Source organism: Microtus oregoni, unplaced genomic scaffold (genome assembly GCF_018167655.1).
Source record: "Microtus oregoni isolate MIOR12 unplaced genomic scaffold, Mior012 000028F_ref0000031, whole genome shotgun sequence".
Taxonomy (NCBI): domain Eukaryota; kingdom Metazoa; phylum Chordata; class Mammalia; order Rodentia; family Cricetidae; genus Microtus; species Microtus oregoni.
Genome location: NW_024543087.1, coordinates 4,354,126 through 4,368,926, shown reverse-complemented (window position 1 = coordinate 4,368,926; position 14,801 = coordinate 4,354,126). Strand labels below are relative to the sequence as shown.

General features: G+C 55.4%; 1 protein-coding gene across 1 annotated transcript; it reads right to left on the bottom strand.

Moving 5' to 3' along the window:
- Window positions 1–434: 434 nt before the first annotated feature.
- On the bottom strand, window positions 435–12,331 carry Csrnp1 (cysteine and serine rich nuclear protein 1). Its single transcript, XM_041677533.1, has 5 exons — window positions 12,167–12,331; window positions 5,431–5,671; window positions 3,737–3,996; window positions 2,978–3,292; window positions 435–2,506 (listed from the first exon to the last, which is right to left on the bottom strand). Exons 2-5 carry the CDS (start codon window positions 5,630–5,632, stop codon window positions 1,529–1,531), a joined length of 1,755 nt encoding a protein of 584 aa, XP_041533467.1. The 5' UTR covers window positions 5,633–5,671; window positions 12,167–12,331; the 3' UTR covers window positions 435–1,528.
- Between the last annotated feature and the right edge of the window lie 2,470 nt (window positions 12,332–14,801).

Sequence of the window (14,801 nt, the reverse complement as noted above, 5' to 3'; positions counted from 1 at the left end):
GCACAAGTCCCCAGGGACTACAGCTGCCGAGCCCTGTCACCAGGCCAGGCCTCCCCTAGCCACATCTTTCTGCTCTGCCCTTCCTGGACCAAGACAGTAGCTTCTGGGCCAGGGCCTAGACCAGTGTGTATGTATGCAAAGGAGGGTGCCCTTGCCCAGCCTAAGTGACAATTCTGCCGCCTTACAATTCCCCTCTGCGGCCCAGACGGCACTGCCAAGGAATGGGTTAACGCAGAGGGAAAACGTCCATTTGCCCAGCCAACCTCTCAGCTGGCTTTCTGCCTCTGGGCTGACTGGCCCGCCTGGAAGGAAGCCCAATTTTCTGGCCCTGCGGCATCAGCACGGCCAGCCGCTGTCCATGCTACCCTGCAGTGCCCTGCCCCACTGCTTCCTGGGGGTGCACCATGCTCCCCACCCCACCACAGAGACCACACTTAAAAATAGAGCGTCTTTATTGGTACCTGTCAGCTCAGGTACAATGTGTTCCCACAAGCACACAGGCTGGCAAGGCCTCCTGGCCTGAGCCTGTGTCTCTTGGCACACACACACATACAAAGAAATGAATAAATTATAGTTCTGACACTTAGAGACAATATAAAAATGCATACAAAATCCAACGTCAGCTAATGAAGGGCATAAAAGCCCTCAACAAGAGCCACCCCCTGCCAACTGGCCGAGGGGCACATGGTGGGCAAAGGGTCGAGTTCAGTGCCCAGAAAGCCCTGAGACAGTGATGGGGCGCACTTTGGGGTGCGCTTCATGCCCTGAGGCAGGCCCGTTGCCCCTCCTTGGGGCCTCTGGCTTCCCATCCTACAGGAACAGGCTCTATAACCCATGGCCTTGGGGGAAAAGGGAACCGGGCACAGGACAAGTGGTGGCCAGGCAGGGGCAAAAAAGGTTTTTGGTCAAGGCTGGTGCAACGCACACCCTCAGCTCAGGAGCCAGACAGCTGACGTGGGTAACAGGCTCAACCCACGCAGACCACACCAAGGCCCAGGCAGGCAGCGTACACTGAAGGGGCTCTGCCCCAACACTGCCCACCTGCCAGAGAGGCTCGACCACTGATGCCGCCCGCAGTCCCCAAATAAATTACAGGAATAAATTACATCTTCACAGTCCAGAAGATCTAGTTCCCAGGCTTCAGAGGAACCCATAAGCCTCTGCTCTCAGCCCTGTTGCTGTCTTGGGACAAGGAACCTATCACAGTGCAGAAAGACAGTTCCTGAGGCTCCAGGAGAGCCCCACCCCTCTTCCTCCTTCTGGAACACACAGGGAGGTGGAAGACCTCTGTTTGAATACAAAGAGACCAGGCATTGAAAGAGGGACACTCCTCCCTGCCCTCTCTTTAGTATAGAATAAAAAAATAAATAACTTCAGAGTGTTAATGTAAAAATAAGAGGGTGCATTCAGCACCCATGGCCAGGACCAGCCCATGGGAGACCGTTACATACAAAGACCTTGGGGAATCCCAAAATCACACAAAAAGCAGCAACAGGGCTCTGGGGGCAGGGAAATGGCACCTTGGTCCTTACACTGGCACAGGCTCCACCAAAGGTGCCAAAGCAGTGTCCTCAAACTGGCTCTCCAGAAGGGGTGCCAGGACATCGGTAACCGGCTCTGAGAGACCGATGAGTGACTCCAGGAAACAAGAGCTGGCATCCCTTGGCGGAGAGAAGCTGGGCATGGGGTGGAGGGCCTCAAGGCTGTCCTGGCTCCCAGATACCCTGCGGGAAGTATAGTGAGGACCCAGACTATAGTCTGGCAGAGCCTGGAGCAGCTCAAAGGAGTCACAGGAGGATAAGCTGAGGTCCCAGGAGCCACTCTGCGTGGCCTCCACCCCAGGGGATCCTGAACCGCCAGGGAAACTACCTTCCCTCAACCCTTCAAGTCCACTGTTCAGGAAGCAGCTGGCATCCAGGTTGGCATTCTCATCCAGGATGCCCGACACAAGGCTAGAGTTGGACTGGCTGTGAGTCCAGCTGGCCAGGCCGCTGGGGTCACCGGCACCAAAGATGTCAGCCAGATGGAAACAGCTGAGGTTATCCAAGTTGCCCACACCCCTTTCCTCCTCCTCCTCTTCCTCCTCAACACCGAGGTCAGAGTCACTGAAATTCAGGATCTGCACCAGGCTGTCTTCATCCACGCCAGACCTGAAGCTGGGACCCGGCAGGCTGGGGCAGGAGAGGCGGTCTGGAGGCTCGCTGCCGCCGGAGGACGAGGATGCGGAAGAGTCGGTCATGTCACTGCTGCAGCTGTTTTCTCCCAACTCACCGCTCCTCACGGGGGGCTTGGCCAGCGGAAAGGGGGAAACCAGGGCTTGGTCAGCGGGGCTGTCCTGGACGGGAGACTCCAGGTCCCCCAGGCTCTCGGCACCCTGCTCCATCTGCAGGCGGGTGAGCGTATGGATGAAGTGTGTCTGAACTCTTGCCTGATTGAATTCCACACGGCCATTGGGGTTCTCACAGCCCTCACTGCAGCAGCCACAGGGGAAGGATGTGTGATCCATCTGCAGAGAAAGACAACGCACAAGTCAGGACTCAGCGGGTGCTAGAAGCCCGCTGGCTCAGCTCCCCACCCCACCAAATCCAGTAGGCTCTGCTTTTTGTTTTGATTTTTGAGACAGGGTTTCTCTGTGTAGCCCTGGCTGTTCAGAAATTCACTCCGTAGACCAGGCTGGCCTTGAACTCTGAGATCCACCTCCCTCTGCCCCCCTAGTGCTGGGGTTGAAGGCATGTGCCACCAAGGCCTGGCTTGAAACAGGGTCTCACTGTGTAGCCTTCGCTGGCCTAGAACTTAGTATGTATAGACCTGGCTGGCCTTGACTTTAGAGACCCGCCGGTCTCTGCGGGGATTAAAATTTGGAGGATTTTTTTTTTTTGATGGTTTTGTTTAGGTAGTGGGGGTAGGGATTTAACCCAGAGATCTTGAACATAGCAGGCATACCCCACCCCCCATTCTCCCCAGTCCAGCTGCACACCTGGCATTTGATCCCAGCCAGGCTACAGCTGCAAGTCTCGGGGTCACAGACTCCATCACAGTGACAGCCACAGTCCTCCCGCAACTGGCGCAGCGCCTGCAGCTCCCGCTTCTCTTCTCGGTCGATCCTTCGGACACCCGAAGCACGAAGCAGGGCCCGTCGCTGCCGAGGTGGATGGGGCTGCAGGAAATTCACTTCCTCCAAGCGACCACCCGCTACAGCCGCTGCCAGGTCGTCCTCCACAGAGGCGTCAGGGATGGCGTCTGCCGTGAGGGGCACACTTGCCCCTGTCTCTGGAACTCCAGCCACGGAAAGCTATGCACACAGGAAGGATGCGAGAGATTTAACAGATATGTCAAACATGTCATCCTAGGTCAGACACAAAACCCCTACTCTAACCAGACACACATACTAGCAATGTCAGCTCTGTCTCCAACCCTAGGAAGTCTAGAACAACTCAAGCATTATGCTCCAGACCTGATCCTCGTCTGAAACTGCCTACTTTTCTTTTGACAGGGCCTTGGCCTCAAACTTGCTAGGTAGCTGAGGATGACCTTGAACTTCTTACTCCTCAGCTCCCACCTCCCAAGTTCTGCACCAGGATGCCTGGTTTCTGCGGTGCTGCTAACGGATGCCAGGACCTCCTATACATTCGGCAAACATTCTATTTGCCCGAGTTATAGCCACAGTCCTTGAACCCTCTCTGTACACCTCCCCTGACACCGAGCACATGCAGACCAACTCCATAGGTCTCCATACCTTCCACCTCAGCGTCTCCAGCTTCTCCTCCTTCAGCCGCTGTCGGAGCTTCTCACGCCGAGCGCGGACCTGCTCCTGTGTAAACTCAGCTAAGGAGAACAGGCGGCAGGCGCTGTGGCGAGGAGCCATGCCCAGGGTGCAGCCACCACGGCTGGGAACACTGGTGAATCCCTGGCACCGTGGGAAATAGTAGACAGTGATGCCATCGAAGGTCACGCGACCCGGCCGTTCCCGCGGAGCCCGCTTCAGGATGGATGGGGCTGGAAGGGACAACGAGACGGGCAGAAAGTAAGTTCTCCATGCGGTATCATTTCTAGGAAGATGCTTACCCAGCCATTCCCTCCACCCAGAGGCCTGGGTGATCTGGAGAAACTGAAGGCGGCACCCAAGTCAACATTGGCTTACTGTCGTTCATCAGTAGTCAACATTGGCTTACTGTCGTTCATCAGTCCAAAGGACTGCATGAAAAGATTAAGCACCCCACCATCACTATCAACCAATTACAGATCCTCTGTACAGTTTTCTGTAATTTCTGTGCATTTGCTAAGCTTTCTTCACATGTAATAAAGGCAATAATTCTGTGTTTAAATATATCGAGGCACTGAAGAAATGGCTCAATAGTTAAGAGCATGGGAACCCACACGGTTGCTCATAACCAACATAACTCCAGTTCCAAGGGCTCCAACGCCCTCTTCTGATCTCCTCAGGTATAGCATGTACATGGTGTGCACATGGTATTCACACACATAAGTTTAAAAAAAAACACTTATTGATGTTTTCCTTGATAGTTTAAGTGTTCTTCAGAAGACTTAATCTTTCTGTTTCTAAGTTATTGATTACATATTTAGTTGGCTCTCCCACCATGTGGGTTCCAGGGGTTGAACTCAGGTCATCAGGCTTGGGGGCAAGCACCTTCACCTGCTGAGCCACCTCGCTGGTACCATTTAAAAAGAAAAAAAGCTTATTTACTTTTAATAAGTACATGTGAGTGTATGCCCTGCATGCAGGTGCCCTTGTTAGAAGGTGTCTGATCCCTAGTGTGAGAGGTACAGGTGATTGTGAGCCGTCTAATATGGGTGCTAAGGTCCTCTTATGGCCTAGAACCTGATACATACACCAGGTTGGCCTTGGACTCAGAGATCCAGGAGGCTTTGCCTCTCAGTGGTGGAATTAAAGGCATCCGCCATCACGTCTCACTTATAAACAAGTCTGCCCTGAGACTAGTTCTACACAGGAGACCTTGAATCCAGCCATGGCGGGGCACTTCTATAATCCCTGTACTATGGAGGCAAGTTGGAGGACAACTTGGGTTATAGGGGATTCTGTCCTCAAGACTGGGGGGGGGGGGGCGACTAACCAGGAAAAACCCTTCAGAAAAAAGCTAAAAAGCAGTAAAACAAGAGGGAAGTGGCTCAGCAGGCCATGTGCACAGGGGATAGGAGATGCAGGACCAACTCCAGCTGGGTTCCTGGGAGGGCAAGTGTACTGGGAAACTAGAAAGGCAACAGAAGACAGCCCCTTAGGAAGGCCTCGAGCCCCAGGACTCCCAAGGTCAAAGGGAAATCAAGGCAGGCCCAGGTGTCTCTCGCTAGGAGGAAGTAGGAGAGGCACCCCAAGGCTGCAAAGGGCAATTTCACCTTTGGAGAAGGAAAGGGTATGTGTGTGGGGAGGGGCTCCCAGGACGGAAGACTCACGAGTGAAACTCTGGAGGCCACTGGAGTCCTGATCGGGCCGGAGTGCCTGACCACATGGTCCCTCCTCATCTGAGTTCCAGGCAGGGAAGACAGAAGAACCGGGGGAGGAGGAGAAAGAGAGACTGCCAGAGGAGGAGGAGGAGCTGGAGCTGAAGAAGTCGTCTTCCAGCTGGTCAAACTTCCTCTTCAGTACCCCAGCCATGGTGGTACAGAGGGGCTCTAGGAGCGGAGGACAGATGACCTGGAAAGAGAAGAGACTCTGAGCGGCAGGCTCCCAGCCTAACCATGCTTCCCCATCCTGGCTTACCTCATGGTGTACCCCAAACTCCATCTGGGCCCTCCAGTCCTGCCAGAAGCTTCAGGCTCATGGTAGGCTCACCAGCAGGGTCTTCAGAACCAGAACCAGACACCATAGCACCTCTCCATCAAACGACTCTAATCCCAGAGACTTTGACCTCCCAAGACCTGGCCCTGATAGCAAGCCTTTTCGGGAAAACAGCCAGGTACCTTCCCACTTACACACACACACACACACACACACACACACACACACACACACACGCTGGTGCGCACGCACCACCAGCAGCCAGGTATCTTCCAACTGCCTCCTACACACACACACACACACACACACACACACACACACACACACACCAACAGAGCCAGAAGGCAGACAGACTGACAGATGGACTGACAGAACTCAGCCTGCCCTGGCTCATCCTCCCAGGAATCCTGGAGGCTGACTCACAGGCACTCGGGTCTGTGTGCCTTTGTGTGCTGTGTGCAGGGCTTCTGCAGCGGCCATCTGCACAGCCTGCCTCTAAGGGCAGCGCTCCTCCACTGCACTGGCCTGCCACCTTGCCCACTGACGGCCAGGCTGACGAGGCACTCTGGGAGTAGCCACTGGGTTTGACATTGGCTCCACTCCAGGCAGAAGGACTTCCCCAAGCCCCTCCCCTCCCCAGGATGGAGCTTCTTAGAGTTTCCCTCAGAAAGTCCCATGCCACAGGAGAAAAAGTCCCCTGCTCTAGGCTGGACTTCAGGCAGGATACTTTGATCTCAAAATTCACCTATGTTTTGTCTTCTACTCTAACATGGTTAATTTTCCTTAAAACAAAACAAAATCTCTAATAGTGAGACTGACCCAGAAAGCTGCAATCCAAGCCTCCCTTACTTGTCGGTGGCTTTTCTGGACCTCTGGCAGGGTGCGGTCACTCACCAGTCAGGCTGGCGGGGAGGGGGTGAAAATGCCTTCCCTAACTCCCAGCTCTTGAACCAGTAACAGCCCCTCCCTCCAGGACTTGGGGAGCAGAGAATGTGGGCTGAGGGAAGCTACCTGCTGCGTGACTGACTGGCTAGAGTCCCGTGGAACTCACTCCTTCAGGGCTGAATGGCCACAGCTGGGACCCCTCCCCCAGCACCATCACAGGAAGTGAAAGGGGCAGGAAAGCTGTAAGGGTCTTTTCCACTGAGGTATCTGTCATTCCTAGGGTGGCATGCCCTATCCCAAGCCTTCCTGCAAGCCCCTGATCTGAGGGCACCAGCTGTCAGCCCACTCAGTGGATAAAAGTACTCATGGAAGCGACAGCCTTCTCCTCCATGGCAGGCATGGGAGAACCAGGCCAAGACCCCACCCTGGACCTGGGGGAGAGAGGATGACAGGTGTTTCCGGGGCAGCTTCTCAGCCTTGGCTACCCCCCTTCCCAGAGTCAAACCGCAAACACAAACAGCTCGGTTGACCTGTAGGCTCTCCCAGGAGATGTTTGGGCATGAGCCAGGCACCCTGACCACAGACACACTCATACACACAAGCTGACAGGCAGCCCCTAAACATCCTGTCACGGCCACCACCACAGTCCAAAGCGTGGGACACGACACACACACCATTCTTTTCTCTAATTTCAGGTGCTGTCCATAAGACAAAAGGTCCATCTCTGAGACCCCAACATCAAGGGCCCATTTCCCCTGGAAATACATAATTCCCAGGCCCCAAATTGAACCCTGTCTGTTTCCCATCCCCCATGCCATCTGTTCCTCTTCCTGTGTTCCCTGTCTTAGTAACAGTACTGCCACCCACCCAGTTGCTCAAGCCAGAAACCTGCAGCCACCCCTCCCCAGTCCTCCCCCCACCCTTTCTTGCACCCACACCCAGGCAGTGCTCAGTCCTGGAGTTCACACAGGCCAGGCAGAGATTCTGGAGGTATCCTAGTGGCTAACCAGTGCCAGAATTCGCTAGCTACATTTGAACCCTGGCCTGGTTATTGGCTGGGCCATCCTGGGCTAATTCCTTAACATCATTGTCTCCAATGGTCTTAAGTCCCCAGAGGCCAGGCAGGGCGATGCACACCTGATATCCCAGCACTTGGGAGGTAGAGGCAGGAGAATTAAGAGTTCAAGATCAGCCTCAGCTATGAGATACAGTGTCTCAAAGCAAAGAAAACAAATTAGAACCTCTAGGACTGGGAGGTGTACAGGAATCAATACCCGTCAAGCTCTCTCTCAGTGATTTGAGCTCATTGAGTGTGCAAAAAATAATCGGCTCTAGGACTCATGAGACTAAACACAGACGAGTGAATGCACCAAGAAATACGGACCAAGATTATCAGAAAGTAGAACCAGTCGGTGGGGACCCCAATTGTCTCTGCCCTCTCCACAGCCAGGCTAGAGAAGCCAGCAGGAGGAGTGTGTACTGCGGACAGTTGTGCAGGAGTCCTGGGAGAAGTATGGGAAGACTGATGTTCAAGGTAGTTTGTGTGGGAATTAAATGTTTTAAAATTCCTCTAGCTGTATTTTTTATATTCCTATACTGTGTGTGTGTATGTGTGTTTCTATGCAGGTCACTATCTATCAAAATTTGGGCTGATGGTATAGCTCCGTGGTGAGGTGCTTGTGCAAAGCCCTGAGCTGGCTTCTCAACACAAGTGTGTAGTTTACCACCTGTTACATGTCTCTGCTACCACCCATCCCTCTCTTGAGCCGCCCTAGACCCCACAACCAGGGTAGAATGAAGATACTACCTTGCAGGCCCCATGCTGAGCAACACTCCGTAGTTCCTCACAGGGCCCTGTCCCTGCCAACCTCCTTGGCTTCTGCACAGACTGGAACAGCCCAGCCTTACATCCTTCCAGAAGCCACAGCTTGAATCTATAAAGTCCCAGGTGAGGCATGAGAACTGCCTGGAGTTTCAAGCCAAACTGATTTACAGAGTAAGACCCCTCCCCCAAAAAGGCATTTCCAAACAAACCTCAAAAGCTCCCCGCTTCTGCCTTTTCAGGGGTGCTGCTATGGACAGAACACTTTCCAACAAAAATACTCCTCTACTGAGTATCCTGAGTGAGAAAGGGTCTCCTGTAGCCCACGATGGTCTCAATTCCTCATCTCCCTCCCAAGTGCTGGGTTGACAGATATATGCTGCCATGGGTTGACAGACATACGCTGTCACGGACCTGCACCTCTGAGGGCCAGGGACACGGCTCAGCTATCTGGCCCGCATGAAACCCTAGGTTCAGTTCCTTAAAGAAGAGTGGCTGGAGGGCAATTAGAAGCACCTGCTTCTCTTCCAGCAGTCGGGGATTCAATTCCCAGCACTCACATGGCGGCTCACAACCATCTGTAACTCCAGTTTCAGGGGATATGACACCCCTTCTTGCTTTCAAAGGCATCAGGCATATACATGACACACAGACCTACATGCAGGCAAAACATTCACACACAAAAATTAAATCATTCTTAAAGAGATGGAGGACCTGTCCCTCTATTATAAGAAAACAGTAAGATAGTGCCCATCTACAGATCAGGAAGGGGGCCTACGCCAGGTTGGGGCCTTGATTTTGGATGCCCCAACTGCTGGAAACAGAAAAATGTCTTTTGTAGGCGGTTCAGACTGGCTGAAATGGCTCAGAGATCCTGAATTTTCCTCAGCACTCTCTCCTTATCTAACCACAGTGTAATGGCCTCCCTCACCCCAGCCATAGTAAACCTGGCCCCAAACAAGCGGTCAGGATAGTCCTTTGCCCACGGGTCTCCGTGTGACTTTTTCCTGCTCCTGAAAGCTAATTTAAGGAGGGGACACATGCTCATCCCCCAGCCAGGGTCAGAGCTTAGTGTTCAAAGTTGACTTTGAGAGCAGGGGAGGGAAGCTCACTGGGGCTGCAGGCAAGGGTGAGATGGCATCTCAGAGGCTCCCAGTTCCCCAAGAGTAAACAGACAGATGTCAGAGAGGGAGGTGCAGCCCGGACCAGGGCTCCACAGTCAAGTGTATCCAGATAAGAACTAAGGCCAAAGAGTGTTCACATCCAAAGCTGTGAACATCCCAGAAAGGTTAGACTGTGCTCCAGGCTGGACCTCTGGCTGGGTCTGAGCAGAGGGAAGGCAGGAGGGAAGGGTGCCACCTGGGATCCAGAGGCTGAGAAGTCAGGGACAGGAAGAGGCTAAGTCAGTAAAGGGAATGGAAGATAGCTAGAGAGTGCGAGAAAAGTGCCAGACAGTGAGTCAGGGCGTGGGGGAGGGGCCGCGGCAGCTACTCAGGAATCAAGATCCCGTTCCCAGAGTGAGCAGAGTCCTGTCCCAGGGACCTGGAGGAAGGAAAAGCCATTCCCAGGAGCTGGCTCAGACAGAGACAGCACACTCCCTGAGAGCACCACAGACAGGCCCCGGAATCAAAGAGAACCAGGCTCCTTCCGGGATGGCAGCAGCCTGAGAATCTGGGGCCTCCCCCTTCCTGCCACCACACACAGGCACTGACAGCCCAAAGAACGGAATGTCACCCCAGGCTAGTGACCACAGCTATCTAGTACTCTGAATCCAGGGAAGGCTATTCCACCCCACAACCAAGGGGCAGCTGTGGGAAGCCTCAGCCCACCGATGTGCCCCAGCCCCCAGCCAGGGCTGGTACTTGGGAGGGGACACCTCGAACTACCTCGATCTCCCTTCCAGGAATCTGAAGAATGTGTCCTTTGACCTCAGAACCCCAGGTCCTGATCAGTCAAGCTCCCACCCCTGACACCTTGGGTCACAGGGCCCCAGACCCTCCTGGAGGACTTCCTGGGCTGTGGAGAGATCACCTCGGAGCCGTCTTGGACCTCGCAGAAACAAAGTGCAGGGCAGCTCAAGACACAGCAGACAGGAAGCACATTGACATGCCCCTCCCCCACCGGTGCCTCCGAAAGTGATCAGGGGGGAGGGGACAGTTCTTTCGATTCAGCCTCGAGGGCCCTGCACTGGGTAAATGCCAAATGTTTGCAGGCTATATGAAATACTTGGTTCTTCTACCCAGGGAAAATTGTACCTTACAGTTAGTGCTTCCTCTGCCTAAAGCCCGTTTTTCACATTCATTCATTCATTCAATCAAATTCTTGCTAAGTTTCCAAAAGACGCCAAGCATTGTGGGCAGACACTTGGTGCACAAGGGAAGAAGACCTACAGCCAACATCTCTCAAGCTGGAGTTACAGGAAGGGTACAACTGGGGACTCTGTTGCAGGTCCCTCTGAGGAAGGGACGTTGGCAGATTTCCAGAAGGGACACAGCACGGTCCAGGGACTGGAGCAAGGACAAGAAGCGCGCCTTCCTGGTGGAGGTGCAGTTAAGAGGGCTTGTGTTAGCCCGAGGACACAGGAAGCCACCCAAGGGTGTTAAGCAGGGACCGACAATTCTAGATTTGCCTGGCTAAAAGGCGGCTCAGCACCTCTGAGGGAGAGGGTGTGACCCGTACGACACACAGGGCAGGGTCAGGTGAACTGACAGGACAAGAGCCTAGGTGAAAAGGGGGTGGATACGGTGACAGCGGGAGGGATGGGGGCGGGGTTGTCAAAGATTCGGGGGCCGGGAATGCAGACTTACTCCTGGCAATGGGGCTGAGACTTCGGGCCAGAGGTGTTGGGTGGGCAGCCCGAGCGCAGGGTCGGATCCTCTGCTGTCAGGAATGTGGGCTACGTCTGAGAATGACTGTACCGGCAACCCGAGTGACTAAGTGTGTGGCTGTTGCTGTGGTGTGGGCATTTCTACAGTACGTGAAGGAGGCGAGAGGGCCCCCGGGGAGGGGAAACTGAGGAAGGGAAGGAAATGCTTGCAGAAGAGGGAATAGAAGTGCGTGGGAGAGAGCCTACGAGTGTCCGCGGGTGGTCGGTGGAGTTGCGCCCCGTGACTCACGGCAGTGGCCTCTGCGTGTGACGGTGACAGGTGAACGTACGACACAATCCTCCGCCCCCCTCCCTGCCTCCCGGGGTCCGTGACTCACCGAACCTCACTCATTCCTCACTCATCCCTCCACGCCCTCCCTGACCCCCGCCTGCCGGGGGCGCCCGGCACACGCCGCAGCTCCGGCACTCTCGCCCCCCCCCCAGGGAGCCCGAGGAGGAAGACGACCAATGTCACCTGCCCCGGCCACGCGAGTAACTTCTGAAAAGTTCTCAGGCAACTAGGTCAAAAGGAAACTCAGCCGCCGGGAACGCGCGCCCCGTCCCTCTGCCACCTGCACCCGGCTTTGGGGCGCCTGGGCATCTTGGGGTAACAGCAGCGGGGCGGGGGAGGGGAAGGGAAGCCTGGGGCTCCCCCCCTCGTAGCCGTGGGCTCCCACCCGGGGTGCGCGATCTGCAGCCGGGCTAGGCGTCCGGATCCCGGCGGCCCCTCGGGAGGACCCAAGATAAGCAAAAGAGGTCGGAGTGACAGCGCCACTCGGGCTGAACGACCCCTGCCCCAATTCCCTGCCGGCCGCGTTTCAAGGTCCCCGGCGCTTACCTGCGCAGCCAACGCTCGCCAAGGACGCCGCGGCTACCCTCGTCCCCGTCCCAGGGTCGCAGCGCGCGCAGCGACCCGCAGTGCGCTCGGCCGGGCGGCCGTCGGTGCAGCCGAGCCAGGTCTGCGCGTCCGGCCGCAGCGGCGGGAGAGACTGGCTGAGCCCCGGCCCCGCCCGCAGCTCCGCCCTCCTCGTCAGTGGAAAACTCCGGGGCTCACGGCGCTGACGCACGCCGGGCCTCCCGCCAGGCCGCCCGGCAGCCCGCAGCTCGCGGCCCCGCCCCGGAGGCGCCGCCCCCTCCCCCGCCCGGAGCCTCCCCGCGGACTCTGACCCGGCCGCGGCGCCGCTGCTCCGCTCCTCCGATCGCCGCCGGGCTCCGTTCAGAGCCAGGTCCTAGAGATGCCCGCCCACCTCTCGACAGTCCCGAGCTGCAGACTGGGTAGACTGAGGCTGCGAGCGAACGGAGGGAGCTCCTCCCCCACCCTGCCTCCGCCCGCCTGGGACAGTTTAGTACCAATCCAATTCGACGACCCTTCCCTGGCCCTGGCCGCCACCCTACCCGTCTCATTCCCAGATCCCGCAGAAAGGGAACCGAGACAGGAGACTAGCCAGGGATGGAGGAGAGAGGGCGGAAAACGTCGTCCCAGGGCCTGGCGCCTGGCCTTCACCTCTGCCCTCGGGCCAGAGCCCCTACTCCCGAACAATACCTAAAGCAGAGATTGCTGGAACCAGCTCCCCCGCCCCCATCCCTCTTTTAAACACAAAAAATAATTTGGTTTCCCCTAGGCCGGACCCTAGCCTTTTAGAGCGGCCTGCTACCTTCTCTGCTCCCGCCAAGACCGTCCCTAGGCTCGCAGCCAACTGCCTGTCCTACTGGGCAGAAGAAAGTGTGTTCTAGCAGGCAGCTTCTATATCAGGAGCCCACCCCAATCTTCGGCCCACGGCAGGTCCGGTACCTAGAGCGTTTTCGGTCTTGGAGTCTGTCTGCACTGCCTGGAACGTTCCACCCTCTCTGCTCTCACCTGAGGGAATCCCAGCTACGCCTAGTAGGGTTCGGCTGTGCTGCCTCCTCCGGGAAGCCTTCGTGGAAGCTTGACCCTCCCCCTCCGTCCGGCTCCCGCTGCAGTCTGGGTTCTTCAGAACGTCCTAGATGAATGTTGTCAGTGGCTAGTCCAATCCTCAGGGATTCCTTTCTCCCCTCCCCCGGATGCAGTAGGGAGGTGACCTTCTTTCCCGCCTAACTGGCTTCTAGGGTGGAGATAATGGTAATGGTAGGGACCCTTCTTCGGTCTTCAATCCTGGGTGTACATGTACAGACAACAGGCAAGGTTCGGGTATTCCCTTCACCTGTGGTAATCTGGGGTCTGAGGGGCAAATGAGATTCCTGACACACAACTTATATTGAAGCTGTGGTGGCTGGGGCTGCTCAGGAAATAGTCTACCGGGCTAGGCGAAGATGCAGGGAACTTGCCTGCCATCTTGAAAGCCCATTTGAGACCAGCCAAACGTATATGAAACCTTGCTTCAAAAAGCAAACATGTAAACCAAGTGTGATGGTTTATATCTATAGTCCCAGAACTCAGGAGGCAGAGTCAGGCAGATCTCTGGGTTCAAGGCCAGACTGGTCTAAAGAGCGAGTTCCAGGACAGCCAGGGCTACACAGAAAAACCCTGTCTTGGAGGAATAAAAAAAAAAAAAAAAAAAAAAAAAACATGGCCTGGCATGGTGGCACACACCTTTAATCCCAGTACTCTAGACACTTTGATCCCAGCTCCTGAGACAACCAGAGTTAGAGTCAAGCTCTGTCTGTCTCAACCCAAAAAGCAACAACAACACTACAGAACTGCACACCAGTCTCTGCAGGTGACTGAGTGGTCGCAGAACTGTCCCTCAGGCCACACACACTTCCACTATCAGATAGTCAGCTGGGCTCGCCCTGTGCCTGCTGATTTGCAGCCCTTGGTGGCCCAAACATATCTTGGCACCACCAGCCTTCCTACTTGTCACCAGAAAAAGGGTTTTTTGGTTTTGTTTTTTCAAGACAGGGTTTCTCTGTAGCTTTGGAGCCTGCCCTGGAACTAGCTCTGTAGACCAGACTGACCTCGAACTCACAGAGAACCTCACAACTCCCGAGTGCTGGGATTAAAGGCGTGCACCACCACCGCCTGGGAGCAGAAGGGTTTTTAGTCTTGGAGACACATCTAATGTATCCGAGTCTCGCCTAAACTCAAAGTGCAACAGAAGATGACTTTGACTTTTCTAATTCTCCGACCTCTACCACCTGAGTGCTGGGATGACAGTCAGGTACCAGCATTCAAGATTTTTTTTTTTCGAGACAGGGTTTCTCTGTGGCTTTGGAGCCTGTCCTGGAACTATCCAGGCTGGTCTCGAACTCACAGAGATCCGCCTGCCTCTGCCTCCCGAGTGCTGGGATTAAAGGCGTGCGCCACCATCGCCCGGCTAGCATTCAAGATTTTAAGTAGTGCTGGGGACCGAACCCAAGGCCCTGCAGAGCACTCTGCCAGCTGAGCTACCTCTCCAGCCCAGAAAGGGCTTTAATGATGGCTGAGGTGTTGATCTATTTGCCAGCTCCTGCTTCCAATGCCTAAGATGGGAGCCCTGGACCAGGGAGCCCAG

Bases quoted from the DNA above. Each gene is read 5' to 3' on its own strand.
- Csrnp1 (XM_041677533.1), bottom strand. From the start codon at position 5,632: ATGGCTGGGGTACTGAAGAGGAAGTTTGACCAGCTGGAAGACGACTTC. The intron at 3,293-3,736 runs GTATGGAGACCT...CTGTGTGCATAG, and splicing joins TGGAGACGCTGAGGTGGAAG to CTTTCCGTGGCTGGAGTTCC. The intron at 2,507-2,977 runs GTGTGCAGCTGG...CTTTCTCTGCAG, and splicing joins TGGCTGGGATCAAATGCCAG to ATGGATCACACATCCTTCCC.